The sequence below is a fragment of the Sabethes cyaneus genome, chromosome 1 (assembly GCF_943734655.1).
Source record: "Sabethes cyaneus chromosome 1, idSabCyanKW18_F2, whole genome shotgun sequence".
Classification (NCBI taxonomy): Eukaryota; Metazoa; Arthropoda; class Insecta; order Diptera; family Culicidae; genus Sabethes; species Sabethes cyaneus.
This window is the reverse complement of record NC_071353.1, coordinates 147271642-147293512: the sequence shown is the minus strand read 5'-3', so window position 1 is coordinate 147293512 and position 21871 is coordinate 147271642. Positions and strand designations below refer to the sequence as shown.

General features: G+C 38.4%; 1 protein-coding gene across 1 annotated transcript; it reads right to left on the bottom strand.

Annotated features, from left to right (window-relative positions):
* Nucleotides 1-3418: 3418 nt before the first annotated feature.
* On the bottom strand, nt 3419-20661 carry LOC128746400 (zinc finger protein 208-like). Its single transcript, XM_053843450.1, has 3 exons — nt 20657-20661; nt 18024-19382; nt 3419-5054 (listed from the first exon to the last, which is right to left on the bottom strand). The coding sequence occupies exons 1-3, from the start codon at nt 20659-20661 to the stop codon at nt 3419-3421; spliced, it is 3000 nt and encodes a 999-aa protein (XP_053699425.1).
* Nucleotides 20662-21871: the final 1210 nt, after the last annotated feature.

Here is a 21871-nt window from a genome sequence, read left to right as displayed (position 1 = left end):
TCTATTTACTGTTTACCACGCGTCTCCATTTGAATGTCCATTTGGTAATAACATTTGAACCACAAGCACAATTTGTATGAAACTTATGGTTAAGGACCTTAGGGACGATAATGAGCTATCATTTGCTACTAAGCACCGGTCAAAACCGGTTGACTCGTCTCGGAGAAATTTAAAATAATTTTTTTCTCGCATTTTTTGCTTATAAATGATTTATTTTGCAATTAACTTTTCTCCTTTTCCTTTTTTCGGGTTATCCAACTGGTCGCTTAATAGCGTATAAAACTCTGCGCTGGGCCCTTTTGTGATGTCAACAAAGTGTCAGGGAGACCTCAAAGATCAGTTCTACCTGACGAGACAGGCACTGTCGCCCACTAAAACACAGGTAGAGCCCCAAGCATAGCCGTCACGCCTATACCCGCAGGCGGAGGCGTTTCGGCCCTGCGCGGACTCCACGAACTGACTCTAAGATCTCTCTGCCAAAGGCCGGAATGTCATATTTTAAATATAATGATGATGATGATGAGAAGAAAAATAATAGATCGAATTTGTAAATGTGCTTTGGACTTTTTGTACCACTCGAGTTGCAATATGTGGTATAGTGAAGAAGTGGAGGATTCGTCAGCCCCGCCTGACACCGGTCTTCAACCGCGCGCCCGCTTTCAGTTTTCCAACACAAACAACCACAAATGAACCAATAGGTAAGACAAATTTCGGAGCATTAGTGGTTATCAACTTATCAGGGCAAATTTAATCTTTCATCCCCTTAGCATTCACAGTGCATTCCCACGATACAAAGTAAATTGAGCGCGCACCAGCTGGACGTTCGCGGTAGTCGACAGAAGCTTCAAAATATAGAGACTCGCCCGCCTTCCAACCCTCGAGACCAAAGTGCTGTAAAGCTCTGGGCTTAAACGTCTCTTTAAGACTCGACCCCTTCCCATCGACAGAGCACGCGGGCGGCCATCAGAGCGCAGGACAGCCACGGGGCCGGTGCAAAAATCCTACTCTATCTAGCAGCACCGCCTAGCCGAAACTCGAACACGCGACACGAATTGACCTAATTTTCCCATCTGCTACCTAAGAAGTGCTATTACCCGTAATCATTACAGAGTGGTCCTTCGGCATCCAATCGGATCTGGTATCCCGCTTACATTCCCTTACTAACCCTAAGCCCCCGACCAACTCAATCAATCCGACATTTTTCGGAGATATTTGTGACAGTTGTTATAAACAGGGATGAATCCCTGTTGAACAGAGATCCCCATACTGGCCTTATTCTTAAACGGAATAAAAGCACTTTCTGAACAACGCAACAATCACATTTGGTAAATTTTTACCCCGAGTCCCACTTGAAATCACAAAAGTATTTTGATATATACCCACATTCAGAAGTAAACGTGACCGCTGTTCATTTACTGATTAGTTAAAAAGCCCTACTCCACGACAAGGTTCAGTTTTATCGTAGGGTATTTTGCAATTAACTTTTCTCATACAAATTTCTCAGCCTACACCTCCTATAAGAACAGTATGGCAAAGCTATCATTGAATAGCAACAACGGATTATTTTCGGTGGTGTTCGTCTCAAATCCAGTAGGAACAAGACGACCAGGAGCGCAGCGAGCAAGATGGTTAGACCCGGTGGAGCAAGATCTGGCGGAGAGTACTCGGACGGCAAACCCGCCTAAGTAAGTAGATTATTTTCGAATGGCCAAAGCACAAATGGCCGAAATCAGAAATGCCACAAAAGATCTAATGGCCGAATGCCATATTCGCGGCTTTCAACCTGCACAAATGTTAGATATATGGTGTCCTTGCTCGCTGCCGCTCATTCGGAATCAACGCAGAGATAGCTTCTACTAGTCAGTAGACATAGGAAAATGTACGCATTTAGAATAGAAGTAGTTTCTGGAGGGAGGGCTCCGCAGCGGCCAGCGCTTCTGATTACCGCTGCGGGAAGGGGATTGAAATGGGAATTCGAACGGAGATCGGAACGGAAATTCGTACGTGGATTGGAACGGAAATTGGAATGAGGACTGTAACCGCCTTGAATCATCCAGGAAATATTCTGACACGATAAATGGGAGAAAATATCTATTCAAATCTATTTTTTAACTGCTTTCCAATTCTTGTTCTTTTTTATTGAATAGGCATTTTGAGAAAATTTGGTTCGCTCAATACCGATACTGCAAAAAAACAACGAAGAGCGAAATATAGCAAAACACCAGGACGATAGCACAAAATGCTGATCGCACCGATGATGATGTCCACTCACACGAAAAAAAAAGTTGGCAGGACACGTCGGAATCTTCAACAAAACCCATTGCATCGTAAATGAGTTCGCTGAACCTGTCAAAAGTACGAGATTTTTTAATACATCAGGTGTTGCTGATTGCAAAGAAAATTTCACATGCAAAAGTACACAACCGCTCGGAAAAATGCTCTTTTTCGTTATGCTAAATAATAACCCTTTTATGATCGATTGTGCACACTTTTGAAAAGCATAATTTTGCTTTCAATCAGCAATATTTATTTGCTGACCGCATGGAGTGTTATTCCACTTTTCTTCTTCAGTTTCAAAAGTAATTGTTTTGAGTGAGTAAAAATGGGAACCAGTGACGTTTATTAAAATGGTAAAAAAGGCAATCTTTCTGACTGAACTGTTGTTTTACAAAGTAGGCATTGCGATTATATTTTATTTTATTTTTATTCGTTTTGATGTTTGATTTATGCACTGTTTATTATTTTTTCTGGTAGTTTTACGGGTTATTGGCGAGATATACGAAAAGATCCATAAAACTGCTCTACTCGTAAATTTCCGAGGTGAACTTCTAATAAATTGATTTGGCTTTTGTGCGTCTATGCAGCTTAATTTGGTATATGTTATTATTAAAATTTTTCAAGATATGAACTCGTCGACATTGCTTAATAACTTTGATATTTCCCGAAAGTGACAATTTCAGTGACAATGCCGCCAAATGAAGTGTGTGTTTCGCAGAATTGCATTTTTCCAGCTTTTATTGAATAAAAGTCTAGAACGACTAGGGTAGATGCTCCAGTAGTTGTGGTAGTACCTATAGTGGTGGAAACTCGAATTATTCCGTTATTCTTGCAGATTTTGGTACAAGTTTGATTGGTATCGAACTACCAGTACCAGTATTATCGGTAAGCACCAAACTTGCTCCAAAATCTGCAAAAATAACGGAATAATTCGAGTTTCCACCACTATAGGTACTACCACAACTACTGGAGCATCTACCCTATGTCTTATTTTTCGAGTTTATAATATCGAGCGATAAATATATCCTAGCATTCTACATCAATCGTTAAACTAATAGCATTGGAATAGTTTTAGCTAGACGAATGTGGTAATTTTGCCGTAAAGTCCTAAACCAAGTGGCAAATTTGGACCAGTTCTTCATTACTGAGGCTCTGACAGATTCAAAAGATGGTGCAAAACTTCCGGATTCTCTTCACATATGTTCGTGTGACATTGCTTGCGGTGAGCCGCTCGACTGCCGGCAGTTTTGTACGCCGAACCACAGATGTCGCAGGCAAACAGCCGCTCATCGCTGTGACTGTGCGAGTGCATCTGCAGTCCGGAAAGAAATAGGAAACCTTTCCCGCAGATCGAACACTTGTGCGGACGCTCCGCCAGGTGCACCTTCCGGTGTCTCGTTAGTTGTCCCTTCAAGTGAAAATCTTTACCACAGATTTCACACTTGAATTTTTTCTCCGTTGAATGATCTTTAATTTTGTGATTCAAAACATCCAGCTTGGATTTAAATGTTTTGCCACAAATATCACAATCGCAGAACACCTCGAATGACTGATCGGGATGTACCCGTTTCTTGTGTATGTTCATGCTTTTTTCGGTCGAAAGTTTAATTCCACAAAAAGGACAGGTGGGTCCCTCTTCCTGCAGGTGCTTTTTCCTATGGAAATTGAGGCTACTCTTTTGAACAAACTCGGCAACGCAAAAGTCACACTTGTAGGGTTTCGGCTCCACAGACATGTGAGTTTTTTTGTGCAGGTTATATCCGTTACGTGACTTGTACGATGCGCCGCAAATGTCGCACTCATGCTTTCGCTCAACTCGGTGACTGCTGCCCATGTGTTCCGTAAGCAAATCAGCCGATGGGAAAGCTTGCCCACAGATCAGGCACTCATTCGCGCTATTGTCCAAGCTGTGCACTTTCCGGTGCATTGTGAGGCTCTTTTTCTGACGGAACTGGGCACCGCAAATCGCACACGTCAAATGTTTTCCCTCAATCGCCGTTGTGTGGATCCGCTTGTGAATGTACAGGTTGGTTCGCGTTTTGTGTGATGCACCGCAGATGTCGCACTTGAACAGGCGCTCGTCGCTGTGGCGACGAATATGGTTTGCCAGCACTGGTTTATCTTTGAAGCCTCGCCCGCAAATCGGACACTTATGCGGCCGATCCGAGCTGTGTATTTGCCGGTGATGCACCAGCTGTCTATTCAGCGGAAAGATTTTACCACATACATCACATTTGAAAATGGTTCCCAGTGTATGGCGCACGGTTGTGTGGTTCTTTAGCCCACTGGTCGATCGGAACGTTTTGTTACATATTTCACATTTAAACGGTAGCTCCCCGGTTGTGTGAAGTTTTTTGTGGGCGTACAAAGTCTTGGGGGATTTGTACGATAAATCGCATATGTCGCATTTGAACAGCCGCTCGTTGGTGTGACGGTGCATATGATGTACCAGTAGAGAATGAATTCGGAATTCCTTCTCGCAAATCAGGCATTTGTGGGGACCAATCGTGCTGTGATGTTTCAGGTGGATCCTCAATTGCATTGGCAGTGAAAACCGCTTGTCGCACATGTCACACTGGAAGTTCTTCTCTCGCCTGTGGTACGTTTTATGGTAGATTAGACTGATATTGCTTCCGAAAGCTTTGCCGCAAGTTTCGCATTTGAACGGTCGTTCGTCCGAATGAATTTTCCCGTGCGTCGGGGGATTGATTTTTATATCGTGAAAGTTTTCCAGCTGGCCAGCGTTAGCGGGGTTCCTGTCCGGAGCGTTCGCGTTGCTGGAAAAGAGAAAAGCCACAGATGTATTGTTCGCTACCTGGCCAGCCTTTAACTAAAGCAAAATGGTGCTGTTTGAAGTTTGTTATTTTTGTTTGTGACTAGGACAGGGCATACTGGGGCGCGTGTATTCGGCATAGTTTATGGACTTCTAAACGAAAGAATAGGCACATCCTCCGCAGTGGTGTACCCGACTTTTGGATCAATGCTCGTGTCCCACTCAATCAATTCTGATTTTTATTTCATATTAAACACTGCTAACCAAGAACAAATAGTAAAATTAGACTTCTAGTCTTTCAAACCAGTCATCCGATTGAGTAATATTTCTGTGTAGTGAGAAAGTCTGAAAAAATCCGTGATGTTACAGCGGAGAATTTGTCAAAATTTAAGGTCATCAACTTCGCCAAAAAAAACTCCCATGGAAAGTTTCCAACTTCCCCTGACATCGCTTACTTAAAATATTCATCACTCTTAAGACACTCGAAAAAAAAAAACTTAATGAAGTAAGTCGAAAATGAAACATATTTCTGTCAAAATAGTGAATCCACTATTTTGGATTTAAAAGGTGTCCCACAGAAACCGTACTAAAATGATGCATGTTGCCAAAATTATAAGAAAGTGACACAAATCATGAGAGAAAAGATACTTAAAAATGATATAAATCTGATAAAAAATGCAAAAGAAAGCATTTAAGTGATAATATGAAAAGACGCAAATAAAAAAACAAAACTGGAACAATAATTATACAAAAGTGACACAAAAATAACACTAAAATGACATAAAAAACATTACAAAAAAACTATGATACGAAACAAAACAAATAACAACATAACAAATAATTTTATAATACGTCTGCACATTTCTTATTTTTATCGACTACTAGCTGACCCGACAAACTTCGTATTGCCACAAATTAACCTGTCTTGTACATAAGTCATGAATCTCGGATGATTTTAGTCACAATCTCGAGTTTTGCAAGTTTCTGAGGAGTTCAAACTTAGATGATTCATTTTGGCAGTTACGTAACTATGAAAGCATCCCAGGTAACCAATAAGCATCACCAATGCTATTCAAATGTAGGCCAATAAGCATTTAAGTCGCCTTAAATGCTACTTAAATGCTATTTTGGCAAAGTATACAGCTACTTTACTGATAACCTTCTTAGGGTGCTGACAATGCTAATCTACAGCTAATTACCGGCACGAAGAATTTGAATACAATTTTGGACGCCAATTTACAACACCTATGCAGTCAAAAAGCTAACATACAATAACGTGCAGTATAAAATGCCAGATACGCTGATTTGCTGCTTACGTTAAGGCTTATTAGTTACCTGGAATGGGTAGTTTAATATACAAATTTGCAATTTTTCCTCACAGTAAAGTAGAAAACAACTCCCCTGTCCCGTCATTGCATAGCCAGAAAGCGGATAGTAATATTCGCCATGATTGTACAACATTTCGCCGAATATCATTTTGCGAAAAACCTTTAGCGGAATGTACCATTTGACGGAAAACTTTTTTGTGGAAAGTAACATTTCGCGATCCTCTCCTTACTCGCTGTCGCTCGTTCCAGGAAACCCAGGTAGACCTAGGAAAACAAATAAACCTAGCCAGTTGCCCCCCCACAGTGGGCGGCGCTTCCGACGGCGGGCCACCGGCAACACTCGCGGCCGTCTCGTCCTGTTACTATAGATAGTTTTTGTGGTCTTGTTATTGACTACTGTTTTATGGAAGTCTCGAATTTCTCGAGTTCGATTCGTTTTTGAGTTTCGCAAAAATTTCTGTTTTATTTGTATGAGAGTCCATATCCCCCTACCACAGGGGTGAGAGGTCTCTAACTATCATAAAATAAATTCAAGATTCTAAAATCTCCCACATGCCAAATTTGGTTCCATTTGCTTGATTAGTTCTCAAGTTATAAGGAAATTTGAATTTCAATTGTATGGGACTCCCCCCCCACCCTTAAAAGGGGAAGGGGTCGTAATTCACCGTAGAAAAAAATTCTGCCATCTAAAACTCCCACATGCCAAATTTGGTATCATTTTCTTGATTAGTTCTCGAGATAAAAGGAAATTTGCATTTCATTTGTATGAAAGCCCACCCTCTTAAAGGGGAGATGGGTCATAACTCGCTTTCTAAATAGAAGAGGGGTCTCAATTCACCACAGAAAAAAATCTTGCGTCCAAAACCACTTACATGTCAAATTTGGTTCCATTTGCTTGATTAGTTCTCGAGTTATAAGGAAATTTGTATTTCGTTTGTATGGGAGCCCCCCTTCTAAAAAGCTAAGGGGTCCTAATTCACCATAGAAAATATTCTTGCCCTCGAAAACTTCCACATGCCAAATTTAGTTCCATTTGCTTGATGAGTTCTCGAGTTATGAGGAAATTTGTTTTTCATTTGTATAGGAGCCCCCCTCCTAAAGTGGGGAGGGGTCCTAACTCACCATAGAAAATATTCTTGCCTACAACACCCACATGCCAAATATGGTTCCATTTGCTTGATTAGTTCTCGAATTATGAGGAAATTTGTATTTCATTTGTGTAGAAGCCCCCCTCTTAAAGTGGGGAGGAGTCCTAATTCACCATAGAAAATATTTTTGCCTCTAAAAACCCCCACATGCCAAATTTGGTTCCATTTGCTTGATTAGTTCTCGAATTATGAGGAAATTTGTATTTCATTTGTGTAGAAGCCCCCCTCTTAAAGTGGGGAGGAGTTCTAATTCACCATAGAAAATATTTTTGCCTCTAAAAACCCCCACATGCCAAATTTGGTTCTATTTGCTTGATTAGTTCTCGAGTTATGAGGAAATTTGTATTTCATTTGTACAGGAGCCCCCCCTCCTAAAGTGGGAAGGGGTCCCAATTCGTCATAGAAAAAAATTTTATCACCAAAAACACCCACATGCCAAATTTAGTTCCATTTGCTTGATTCGTTCTCGAGTTATGAGGAAATTTGTATATCATTTGTATGGTATCCCCCCTCTTAAAGGGGAGAGGAGTCATAAATCCCCTTCTAAAGAGGGGAGAGGTCCCAATTTACCATAGAATAAATTCTTGTCACCAAAAACACCCACATGCCAAATTTTGTTCTCTTTGCTAGATTAGTTCTCGAGTTATGCAGAAATTTGTGTTTCATTTGTATGGGAGCCTCCCCTCTTAGTGGTGGGGGAGTCTCTAACCATCACTAAAACCTTTCCTGGCCCCAACAACCCCTACATGCAAATTTTCACTCCGATCGGTTCAGTAGTTTTCGATTCTATAAGGAACATACGGACAGACAGACAGAAATCCTTTTTTATAGGTATAGATAGATATACAGGTATACCTCCATAGTACGTACCCTCGTTAGTACGTACCCTCGATAATACGTACCCTCCATAATACGTACATTTTGCCTCCATAGTACGTACATTTTCCAACAGTGATTTTTTTAGTTGCTATATAAAGCAGAAGCATTTTTATGAATATTTATGAGTCAATACAAGCAAATACGTATTCAAAAATTATAAATTTTTGAATAATATCAGTTATTTCTATTATGTAAAAAACCAGTGTTTTAAAATTAAAAACAGTTCTTAAACAGTAAATTATTAAAATGTATGTTCTAAATAACAGTTATTTTAGCATTCCGGGCAGACTTATTGTCGGTACTAAATTTTGCAGATTTTTGCTCAGAGAATTCACTTTCTCTGCGATTCGCATTCTTCCCAACTGCGACGGGTGTTGTCGTTATTATAGAAGAATTATTTTGCTTTCTTCGGAAAAAATTTACCTTACACTAGTAATAAAACTATCCACATTAATTTTGTTGTAAAGTTAAACACAAATCCATTTTTTTTTTAAATTTCGAAGATTGGACAATTATGCCTTTATTTACAAGCGATTGCTAAATAAAAGCATGTCTGTCCCATATGTATTTTTTTAAATTTTTAACTGTACATGGCGGAAGATAGTTCCTATGCCAATGTATGCGCAACCGGAACGCTCCTATAATATTTCAGGACTTTAAGATCGTGATTAAAGAAGCCAAGAAAGACGTCGCGGTCTTGGACATAGAGTCATTGGTCTGGCTTAAATACACAATTTATAAATCCCAATATCTCGAAGGCATTCGAAAGACTATATTTATAAATGGGCAGCTTCACTGCTAAATACAAACTTGATAAAGTTTAAAGTTGTTCTGCTGTCGAAAAAACAACACGAGCTATTTGAAAAAAATCACCATAAAGGACATTGTGGAAAAGAATCGTAGAGAAAAGTCGCTCTATCAAATACTTTTCTCCTTGTCATCGCCGAAGAAAATTGTGAAATTATTATCACACTCAATAGAGGCGAAAATTAAAATAATATTGTTACCTAAATTGGCAAAAAGAAAATGTTTATAATGAACAATATTATTATGGGATAGTTATGCTTTTATTTTGCATATGGAACTGTTCAAGTTTGATATTTTTGGAAAATTTTTCGAACAATGTCCGTCTAAATTACAATTTTTAAGGTAAATTAGGATATAAATAAGCTACTTCCGTGTTTTTCTCAAAATCGATTAATATTCAAATGGGACAGGTATGATTTCCTACCCAGATAAGCAGCCTTATAGGAAATTCTCCAATTTACGCAGCCTACAGCCGATTATTACAGTTAACTATTTTCTGTTCATAGCACTCACTCAGCTTATTGTCCAGCATATAGACTGGAAGCTCACTCGATTGATATTAGTGGATTTGGAATGAAATATCCCGAATGACGGCTATTGAGCTCCCCTTGTCATGCTTCCTCATTTTTTTGTATGCCAGAAGGACATTGGGTTAAAAGGCCACTGCGACAGTCTTAATGATCGTCTTTTGTGGCAGGCCCCGATTGCTGTACACAGTTTACCTAGATATATTCGATTAAAATATGTAAATTTTCAATTTGAGAGAGAATTTTGAAAAAATAGGTGTTTTGGATTCCTTTTGCTTTACTTTTCAACTATTTTTTAACATTTGTAGTTTTTTTTACCTTTGTTTCTAAAATAATTTTACTAAGATAATTATTTATTTTATAATATCTGATCTGATCTATCTAATTTGGAAGTTTTAGTTTTAGAAAAAAAGACTTTACCTGAAAAATTGTGATTCGATAGTACGTACGCTAAACGATGCGCGGGTGTACGTACTATCGAGGTATACCTGTATGAGCCTTGTATGTAACCAAAACCAGGCCCCTGATAGTACGCCATAATTTCGTGGTAAAAAACGCCCACATTAAGCAAAAACTCAAACCGGTTATACCAGATAGCATTCAAGAGAAGCAATAGTAACGTAGTTGCATTTCAATGAGTTTCATAGCCTTAGCGTTTCATAGCATGCCTCCGATTCGCTCTAAATGAGATGCGAAGCGACGCACGCAGGTTACAGCTAGTATAGAATAATGTTACAACCTAACATTACAACTGCAGCACACTTCCCCAACACAGATATCGAATTGACCCAGGATTAATCGTCGTAAAGAACATTCTGGCGCACTTGCCTGACACAGACATCAAATTGGTCTAGGTTTAAGGTGATACGGTACTGAATCCCAACATGGCCGTAAAAATGGCGTTCATGTGAGGATATAGGATATAGCATGTCCGGCCATGTTGGATTCAGTACCGTTTCACCTTAATTGTCGTATGAAAAAATCTTGGACCTGTTGGGACGAGGAGTTTTTGTCACTTTTGCTAGCGTACTTCAAAAGCAGAGACATCAAATTGGTCTAGAGTCAGTCGTCGTGAAGAATCATCGACCTGTTGGAACAGGAAGATTCTGTCACTTTTTTTTCTAAAAACATGTTAAAACTTGGATAACGTCTTTTCCAACCAATCACGAAGCGAGGATCTCCAATTTGACAATGGTTAATTATTTTCAATTTCTCAATAGTGCAACCTACAGAATCAATCATTTTTGTTCATTTCTGTGGACGCGTAGATTTTCGATCGATTGCCGTAAAAATATTGGAAATCGATCCGGAAATCGCTTAAGTTATTAGCGTTTAAAACCTTTTCGAGATAGATTCTTTGGAAAGACCGCCTATACCAGCAACCATCCAGAAAGACGTAGACCTACGTCAAAAAAATAGAAATGATACAAAAATGATGCAAAAAGTATCGACTAAGATACAAAAATTAGAGATAGATTCAAACCGAACAGAAAAATAAAGAACTCTAAAGGGTACTAAATTAAAAAAAACTGACGCAAAAATTAAATATGTTGAATAGATGTTTTGGTGAAAAAAGTCAAATGTATAATTATAAATTATAAAATTATAAAAGCGGAGTCGGTGCGTGTTCCCGCTACCATGCGGGGCTATCGTTTCTTGATGTGTAATATTTACGTCCCTCCCGACAAAAGCCGGTCAGTTGATCTGATTGAAGAGCACATTAGCACCGTCCGTGCACTAGCGCAATAGCGCCTCTCACGGTGACATTGTCCTCGTGTGCGGCTACTTCCTAATAACTCGTCTTTAAGAAGAAACGAGCAGTCATTAACTTTTCGTTGGAAAGCCCAATTTCGAAAGCAGTTTTTGGGTTGGCAATGCTGAATTCATTTCAGCTGTAGTAGAATCAGCAAAGAATGAATAGTCTATTGCATCAACTCAGGCGTATTGCATAAATTGAGTATGAGATTTCTAAGCACTGGCAAAAATGATGCATGCCGCCAGCCATAATGACATAAAAGTGACACAAATCATGAGAAAAAAATACTCAAAAATGAATGATGTTATGTTTGATAAAAACCTGATTTAATCCACCTAGTGGTGAAAGGAACCTTTGTTATACGATTTTACTTGCTATTTAGGATAGAAATCGACACGTTTGGCTTACATGAAATTTTTGGAAATTGAATAAGTTTACAAAATTTGAACCAAATAGAAGCACTTATAAATTTTGATAGTTCCTTTTCTCATGAAATTGCTGAGTAAGTTGTTACTAATGAGGGTAAGTCCAAGTAAAAGTAAGTTGTAAGATGAAATATTATTCTTTAACATATGCATTGCGTAGTCGTAGATCTAGTTTATAAGTTTTTGAACTATGCATAATTTCCTGTAATGCCATTCTATTTGATTCACAACAATAAAGTTTTCTTGAATAAATTTCATCAATTTTTATTAACTTTCGGTTACTCACGCTGTTGTATTTTGTACAACATGTGTAGGTTTTTGAATGCCATATTGTTATAAAGTTATAAATCGTATATTACGTATATACTAACGTATATTCTTCAGTAAACTTGTTACACTCAAGTACTTTTTTTACACGGTTTAGTTTTTTGAGTATTAAGAACGGGGTAACTTAGAGACCATTCATTTATTTCTCAATACATTTGGGAGTAGCTCGACATTCCTCACGTAGGTTGTAAATAGTTCCTTAGCTGCACCGTTTTCGAGTAATCGAAAAAAACAAACCGCGTAAAAAAGACTTGAGTGTATGAGCAAAATATAAGAATTATTCAATGCATTAATACTTTAAATTGTTAGGAAACAAGATTAGCATAAAACGACATCACAGAAACGAAGCAAGTAGCATGTGAGGTGCACCGCAATTGACCCCAACTGGAATTTTCTCTCGTTTCTTCATATGGAAAAATGGTGTCTGTATGCAGCAAAACTACCAGCAAATGTAAAATGTTTAAGATGTATCCATCTGTTGGTAATCGAGTAATTCGGGGTCAAAATCAGGTCATTTTTTACAATTAAAGTTCTACAGTTCCTAAACAAGCAAACATAGAGGTATACTAAATTCAGCAAAGTTGTGTATTTTTATTATTTGTACAACTTTGTAATACATGAAAAAGTCATACAACAGTTACAAGAAGAGTTAGACTAAAAAAACTGATTTTACAAATTCATATACAATAAATAAGATTTTTCTATCTTCACTGATGAGATAGAAGGTTACTGTCTTAAGCAAAATTTCTTGTAATAATATGCTCTAAAAGTTTGCAGAACACATCAATGTGTTGTATTGAAACTGAAGGAAAATAATTTTTTTATTTCACTTTTAGGGGGATTAATCAAAATTCAAATTCTACCAGACGATCCCGCTTACGAAAAAGTCGGATGCCTGGCAGAAATCGAACAGAACTAGTCTTCATTTTTCGCTCGATTCTCTTTATGTCAAATGTGACACTGGTGGCAGGAGAAAAGTGGTTCATCAATCATCAGTTTTGCAGTTTCGGGTAAAAGGTATAAGAATAATATGGAACATGACAACGCAGGTATAATTTAATTGTTAACCTGTTTATTGCACGCCTCTTGCTGCTACAATCCGCTGCTGCTATCCTCCAAAAAAGGAGGGAAAGCAGAATCGGTACAAAACCGGTTTTTATTCGAAACCTCTGGCAGAAATCGAACAGAAATCCGGCAGAAAAATTGCAAGGCAAAATTTCTGCCCGAATCGAATATGTCATTTCTGCTAGTTTTCATGGGTGACGACGGCCAGAAATCCGGCAGAATGTCTGGCAGAAAAAGTTTTTCGCTGCCAGATTTTAGTTCGATTTCTGCCGGACGCGCCTAAGCGGGATAGAGCTTTCAATTTTCAGAAACTCTTCCAAAGGTTCGATAAACTTAAAATCAAGTTTTCCTAGTTAAAACTCTAGTGCGCACGTTTTCTTTGGTTTTGGGCTATTGTGCGCGCAAGTAACCGTGTTATAAAAGTTGGCGCGAGTGTTCGAGGGTTAATATCTTTTGACCGGTAAAACCAATTCTTATGTAATTTTGCATATATATTCGTAGTGTGAAAACCTCTCGTTTGATATTAAAATAATTGAAATTAGGTAAATTATCTTGGTTAAAATCATTATAAATTATTGTTAATTTTGGTGTGGTGTATTCGATTGCTCATAACTTTCAAATTAAACGTCCAATCAGAAAACCATTCAATAGTGATCTATCCGGCTATATTACCTGCCAAACGAAACTAATAGCGTGTAAATCGGTTTGGCCATCTCTGAGAAACAGGCGTTCATTTGCACCTAGTCAAAACAAGTTTTTCAAAGCTAACTTTTAAACTGCTTGTCCGTTTTTAATAAAACTTAGCAAAATGTTTAGTAATAGTAAGAGCATTCGTTTGGTACTAATATCGTTAAAATTGGTTGCGTGGTTCCGGAGAAAACCGTGTCACGTAGTTTTCACATTTTTGCTTATAACTTTCAAACGAAAAGTCAGACCACGAAACCATTTAATAGTGATATACTAGGCAATAATACCTTTCAAACAAAAGTATTGGCGGTTGAATCGGTTCAGCCATCTCCGAGTAACAGGCGATAGAAAATTCGGAGCGAACACACATACACACATACACACATACATACACACACACACACACACACACACACACACACACACACACAGACATTGCTCAGTTCGTCGAACCCTATCGATTGGTACATGTGATTCGGCCCTCCGGGCCTTGGATCAATTTCGTGTTTTTCGACCAATTTCTAAACCTTTGTTATATAGTATAACAAAGGTAAAAATATAAAAAAATTAACTTACCTACAAAAAGATTTAAGTAATTGTTTTGTTGACATAGAGCAGTTCCACGTGAAATAGGTAAATGACAAAATTTGAACCATTCTGATTTAGATGAAACTTTACAAGCGTGTTTGATAGGAGGAAATATGCACCTTCCACAGGTTTTGGCGCCATTTTGATTCAAGATTCATTTTTAAAAAGGGCGTGCAGATTTCCTCCTATCAAACACGTTGGTATAGTTGCACCCAAATCATAGCGGTTCATTTCAGATTTCAGCTTTTTTGGACGATTTGACGTGGAATTGCTCTTATGTAACAAATTTATTCTATATGCCTCTCTTATGTACGCGTTTATTCGCGCTTGAAAAATATATGTGCTATTTATCTTCTCCACTCATATCTTTCGGGAAGATCACAATATGTTGAGTTGAAACTGAACTTATTAAACGTAACAAGCGGAGTCTCGCAGAGGTCCATTTTGGGACGGCTTTTGTTTACTATGTTCATAAGCGATCTACCTGAGCAACTTCTGCACTGTAAATTTCACCTGTACGCTGATGACTTTTAATTATATCTTTCGGGGAAAGCTAATGAAGCACTAAACAAACTCAATATGGACATTAGCAAAATTATGGAATGGAGCTTCTCCAATGGCATTCGATTAAATGCGACCAAAACTCAAGCGATCATTTTTAAAACAAAGAGAATGGTTCTCGATGAAGTTGCCAACATATTGACTGAAGATAAAATTATCGACTATTCAACAGTTGTTAAAAACTTGGGCATACTCATGGACAGTTATATGAAGTGGGATGCTCAAGTATCAGCCGTATGTAAAAAGTACGCAGGTCTGTGCCTAGGAGAGACTACAAATACAGGTTCAATTCGACAAAGCTTGACATTTTGCAAATGTTTGTCACGCAAATTTGTAATTTACTGTATTGTAATAAATGTTTTGAAACATTGCTATAAATTTGTTACAATAAGTCAAGTTTGAATTTCCTAAATGCCCGTGCTCTGTATATTAGCCATATCCGTTTCTTAGAGTTTGTAGTTCCATTAAGAGTTTCATGGGGTCAATCCCGGTGTAGCGGTTAGCATTTAGGCTTCACAGGCCGAGGACCCGGGTTCAAATCCCAACCCCGCAGAAGTCACGAATGACCCAAGCTGTTAAGGTGAAATTAGTCGTCATCGATTCTGCTAATTTCAAAAGCAGTTTTTTTCGTTTAAAGCAAAAATTCTGTTCATGAAAGTATATTCGCTGTGTTCAGATTGGCAAGAAAAATGCAGTATTTACATTTTTATAAATAGAATCCCGTTTTTGGGTCCAAAAACTGCTTCCGAAATTGGGCTCTCCGACGAAAAGTTAATGACTGCTAATTTCCCATTGAAGTAACTACATATAATCAAATTCATCAGAGTTTCATCATGCCACAATCACACTTCTTCTGGTGATTGGCAACGATATCGCATTTGCAAAAATTTTTGTGTGACTTGTAGCACTAGTCAACTTTGGGTAACTATAAGCTTTTAACTTCACTTTTTGCACTAACGTAAGAACTGACGACACTATTAACACAAGGCATAACACTTATCGTTCTTACAAATAACCCCGGAGCTGGGGTACGAAGCTTTATAGCTTTGTTCGACAAATCTATAAAGCATAAGGCTTGTTGTGTAAAAAGATAAATCAGTAAAGTTTTACTGTCAGTTCGTCCTTAACGATTTGATTTACAGCGCAATACCAGAATAAAATATCTGAAAGAATATATAATAAATTTTCAGTAGCTTCCGTAGTTGTGCAGCATATGAACATCAAATGTTATCGTGCGTATTGGAATAATAAGTGGCTTAAGTTAACGCGTTATCATAATTATGTAATTTTTGAAAACCAGTTATTAAAATCAAATAAATATATTCGATTTACGTTTGCATTAAAAAAATGGAAAAAAATTGCCGATTTTTCATGGGTTTACCTTCACACTAGCAAAATCATTCTAGTTGCCTAATCTAGTCTGACTTGGCAGCCAAAAAAATGCTACAAAACGGTAATATGACCTCGCATAAAAAATTATTACGATGTTGAACTCTAATATTCTATAATACCGTAATAGTAGCACCATAAAACTAACATTGAGCAACCGCAATAAAATCAACTTGGATCGGTGTGCCATATTGTATTGCTAGTAGTACCTGCTTATTGCTTATAGTACCTAAGTTTAGAAGAGATGTGTCGCAATCAAGCAGTTTTATCGTGGTAATATAAGTAACCACAATACAGTAGCTTTATTAACAGTTTTATTATGGTTTTATAGCTAGCAATTTAACTCGTATCATCTTGGTATTGTGTAACGCCATGATAAAACCATGGTAATGATTCATACCGCAATAAAACCTTTGTGACATTCAAATAAAATCAAGCGGATTTAGAATTGTTATTTGGGAGTAGAGATTTTGGTAAAAAAACCCAAATGTATTAAGTTATCAGAGTGCCATTTTAAATTACATTTGAATTAAATTCAAACAATAACACGAAAATTTGTAATTTCAAGGCAAAAACGACACACACCATGACACAAAAATGACATGATTTTTTATAACGGTAGTTTTTTACAATCGATGGGGGAACGATAGAGAAAGTAATGAACGAAAGGTGTTGATAGTGTCTCCATGGCGAGACAAGATTTGAAACGGAAAAAGCGAAAAACTAGGTGAAGGGAGATCATTGCAGCAGCGCTTACTAAGTTTGTATAACGTTATTTTTTACCTAAGCTGTTTCATTAAATTCTAAGAGGGTGCAGAAAACTGCTTTAGACGAGCTGGCGTGAAATCCGTCAATTATGTTGAAGAAAGTATAGTTTTATTTTTTGGATTTATGGTGTCATGAGGCTGCTACTCCGCTGATAGCAAAAAGAGCGCTCTTTTGCTACCAACGGGGTAGTAGCCCCGTAGTACCATAAATGCCAGTCAGATATAGGCATGTTTTCTTTGGCAGTTGCAGACAATGTAAAATCAAGTAACCATGCTGAAGAAATGACAAATTATGTCTCTAACGAGTGCACAGTTAAAGAGCATTTTCTTTGGAAGATCCTTAAAAATTAGTTTTTTATAGTTAACGTTTTTTGCTGCACAGACACAGGCGTACTGCCAAAACCCGAGAATTTTAATATACGACTTTTCACTTTTCCGTTTGCTAACGTAATTGGGCACGCCAGTACTGGTGAGAATGTTTCTTTCGGAGAAAGAATTAAGATGAAGTTATTATTTTTTACTTTTTTTTTAAATAAAATAAAACCATATTGTAATACAGAAGTTTCCGTGTTTTTTCTCTTACTCTTCTATGTTCGAGCAAAAACAATGAATCTTAGTCCTTATTGTACCCAAGATACAATAAAGATAAATCATCAATTAACTAACTAACGGTATGTTTCCGCTTCCTGTGCCGACTGAGGCCGCAACTTTGAACGAACTGTGCACCACAGGTATCACACTTGAACGGTTTCGGATCACCGTCCGTGTGGGTTTTCCGGTGAGTATTCAACCCACTATAGGATTTGTACTTTGAACCACAAATATTGCACTCAAACTGCCGCTCATCGCTGTGACTGCGCGAGTGATTCACAAGCAAGTGGCGCACTTTGAAACCCTTTCCACAAGTCGGACACTGAAAGGGACGCTCGGTGCTGTGACACTTCAGGTGCTTCGCCAGCTGCTCCTTCAGGTGGAAATCCCGTCCACAAGTTTTGCATTTGAAATGCTTTTCCGTTGTGTGATGCAGTGTTTTATGATTTCTAAGCCTTGTATTAGTTAGAAAAGCTTTACCGCAGATATCACATTTGAAGGGGGACTCCTTCAGCAAATGAACTTTCCGGTGAGCTTTCAGAATATCAAGCGTCTTGTATGACAGTCCACAGATTTCACAATTGAACAGCCTCGCTTCGGTCTGAGTGCTGTGTACTTTTCTATGAAAAGTTAAGCTAATCTTCTCCTCGAACTCCGCATCACAAATGTCACACTTAAACTGTTTCGGTTCAACGGCTTCGGTGTGGATCTTCCGGTGGCGGTACAAACCACTGAATACTTTGTACGACAGACCACAGATGTCGCACTTGAACTGTCGCTCATCGCTGTGACAGCGCATGTGGTTCGCGAGGATCGATCTCATTTTGAAGCCTTTTCCGCAAGTCGAACACTTGTACGGACGCTCGGTGCTGTGCAGTTTCAGGTGCGCGGTCAGCCCGGATTGCAAGTGGAAATCCTTTCCACATAGTTTACATTTGAATTTTTTTTCACTCGTATGACGTAGGATTGTGTGCACGTTCAGTTTGCTGTTGGTCATGAAAGCTTTGCTACATAGGTCACATTTATACTGTGGTTTACTACTGGCTGTGTGGACTTTTATGTGATCTTGTAAACTTTTAGGAGACTTGTAGGATGAGTCACAAATGTCACATTTAAATAGTCGCTCGGTGCTGTGACAGAACATGTGCCTTGCGAGGTCGGCTTTGTTTCGGAACCCTATCCCGCAGGTGGGACATTTATGCGGACGATCCGTGCTGTGCTCCTTCAGGTGCTTCTTGAGCTGTACTTCTAAGGAAAATTGTTTGTCACATATTCTACAGGTTTTTTCTTTGTCGTGATACGCTTTGTGGCTGCTGAGTCTGCTTTTGTGACTAAAAGTTTTACCGCAAATATCGCATTCAAACGGCAGTTCACCGGTGTGGCTTTTCCTGTGTACGTTGAGATTGAATTTCTGGTTGAATCCTTTTCCGCAGATATCGCAAACATGCTCGCCACCAGTATGGTTCGGCTCCCGAGCGTCCGCATTGCTGGAAAGAGAAAAAGCCACAGATAGATTTTTGGATAGCTGGTCCACATACCGGAGATTAGTCAATTTTATTATCCGCGCTTTTCTGATTTGTACCGACCATTACTTATTTCATAGAAAACGAAAGATTCGCCACTTAATTGGTTCATTGCTTCGCGTGCTGGGTGGCATGCAGCGCTGTGTTGCTGGAACCACATATCGACCAGGTACAATGCTTGCACTTGAATAAAAATTAGATTGGACGTCATCAAAACGACGACCTCCGTTATTAAGATCTTTGTCAATACATGCTAACAAATGAAGAATTGTTTGTATTTTCTTAAAGGTTAGATAAAATTTTCTTTTACTTGCAATTCTTTTTGAAGAGTTTTTTAGAGTTTTCTCGACACGACGTTATGACGGTGTGGAAGCTTGGGAACAATAAAGCAGATAAGACAATACCACGTAACGATGAAACCAAACAGCATCAAAACAATGGGCGAGCTATTTGATTGATCATTTGTCTGCAGGCAAACATACACGTAATGAAGATTTATTTTCATTTCTCTATTGTTGACATTGTCTCTGGAGGAAGGTGGCAGTTTCAAGCTGATTCATGATTCAAAATAATTAAAAAAATCGTCAACGTAGAACAGTTTTGAATGTTTTAAAGTAAACCTCTAGCCGCTGAGGTACATGTGGAAGCTGTGAGGTCCAATATAGCTGCCTTGGGGAACATCAACGGTGACAGCAAAGTAGGTTATCGTGGAGCCATTGCTTTCAACAGATCTTAATTTTGAACAGATATATAGTCAGTTGAAGATTTAAAAAATATACATTTTGAAAAGAAAAGAAACATACGGCTACCGGGTTGCTGGCGGAATGATGCACTTGGTGTGCTTCGAGCCTAGTGCCTTAGGGCTAGAAGTTTTCAGAGGGCTAAGAATACCTCTGAAAATGTGGACTGTGGAGATGAGAAGGTTAATCCTCAACGCGAAATGCGTTAAACAAAGATTAAAAGAATCGCCAAGTCTTGCTTGTTAACCAACTGCAGACGACTGACCGTGATCAGCAGTCAGGTCGTTGAGCGCGGTCGGAAACTGGACGATACCGATGATTGCCGACACGATGACGCACCGAACTGTTCATACCGTTTGTCGCGATGGTAGCACAACGTAACCCTGCTGAGATGATGCATTGCGCGAAACATGTTCTGTTGCTGGGATAAGCGATATTCTGTACCAGGGGTATTCACAAAGCCGACTAGTGTCACAGTGGGAGTTCGACAAGACTCACTCCATGGCCCATCGCAAGGTTATGGGGTTGTACAACGATATGCTTATACTGAAGCTGCACTGGAGACAATAGACGTGATCAAAAGCTGTAGAGAAGGAGTGAAATTGTAAATAGATCAGCACCAAACAAAGGTTCTATTAGTTAGCAGCTGTAAATCGGTGCAGCGGATATAAATTACCATCGGAGAGTAAACTATAACCTGCAGACGTGAGCTGTGAAGTCATATTTACGATATTTCTTTCAATTACGAGACTCGCGAGCACGCTATATACGAGCAAATGATATCTGGAAGAGTATTAATCTATTGTTTAACGGTTGATCTCTGAAAGCTAGTAGCTAGAATCCTTGTCTTATCTGTATAATAGCTTTACTTCTTCTAAGCGATAATTTGAAACTGTTGAATATGTCAACAGCCAACAGAAAACACAACAAAAAGGCGATGAAGAGATCTCTAAAATACAAATAACAGAAAAGACTACGAAGAATCGGCTTAAATAAAACGAAAGGGCAATGAAAAATTGATGGAAATACTGTGAAAGACGATGATAATGCGTCGGATTTACATTAAAATAAAAAGAAAAGGCTCTAAAACAGCGATGAAAACAACACGAAAAAAATATATTTGAGAAGCGTTAAAAAGACGACGAAAAAATGACGAACACACTACAGCAAGACGACTAAATAACGACGAATTGGCAGTAAAAAAACCACATTTTTGTTGTATTGACATAAAAAATGGAAATAAAAGTGACAAAACGACAAAAAATGGCGAAACAACGACAAAAGACGAAAAAAAGATCGCAAAATGACGACGAAAATATGCCAAAACAATAACAAAAAAGACGACTACAAAGAAAAGCAAAAAATCTCCGAAAAAAGCGTCAAAAATTGTAAAAAGATTACGAAAATAAGTTATGAACAGATAGGGAAAATACGATCAAAAGTTGATGAAAAGATTCAGCAACAAGAACAAAAAGTTACAAAAAGTCATCTGAAAAACGTAGAAAAGGCAACAAAACATGCTAAAAGACGACGAAAAGATGTCGAATATATGACGGAAAAACAACACAGAGGCAGTAAAAAGACAACTGACTGACAACAAACAAGACGACAAGCGACGAAAGGACAATAAAAAAATAGCAAAACGACGACATAAGATGATGAAAAGATAACGAAAGACGACGAACAGACGACAAAATGACGACGGAAATACGC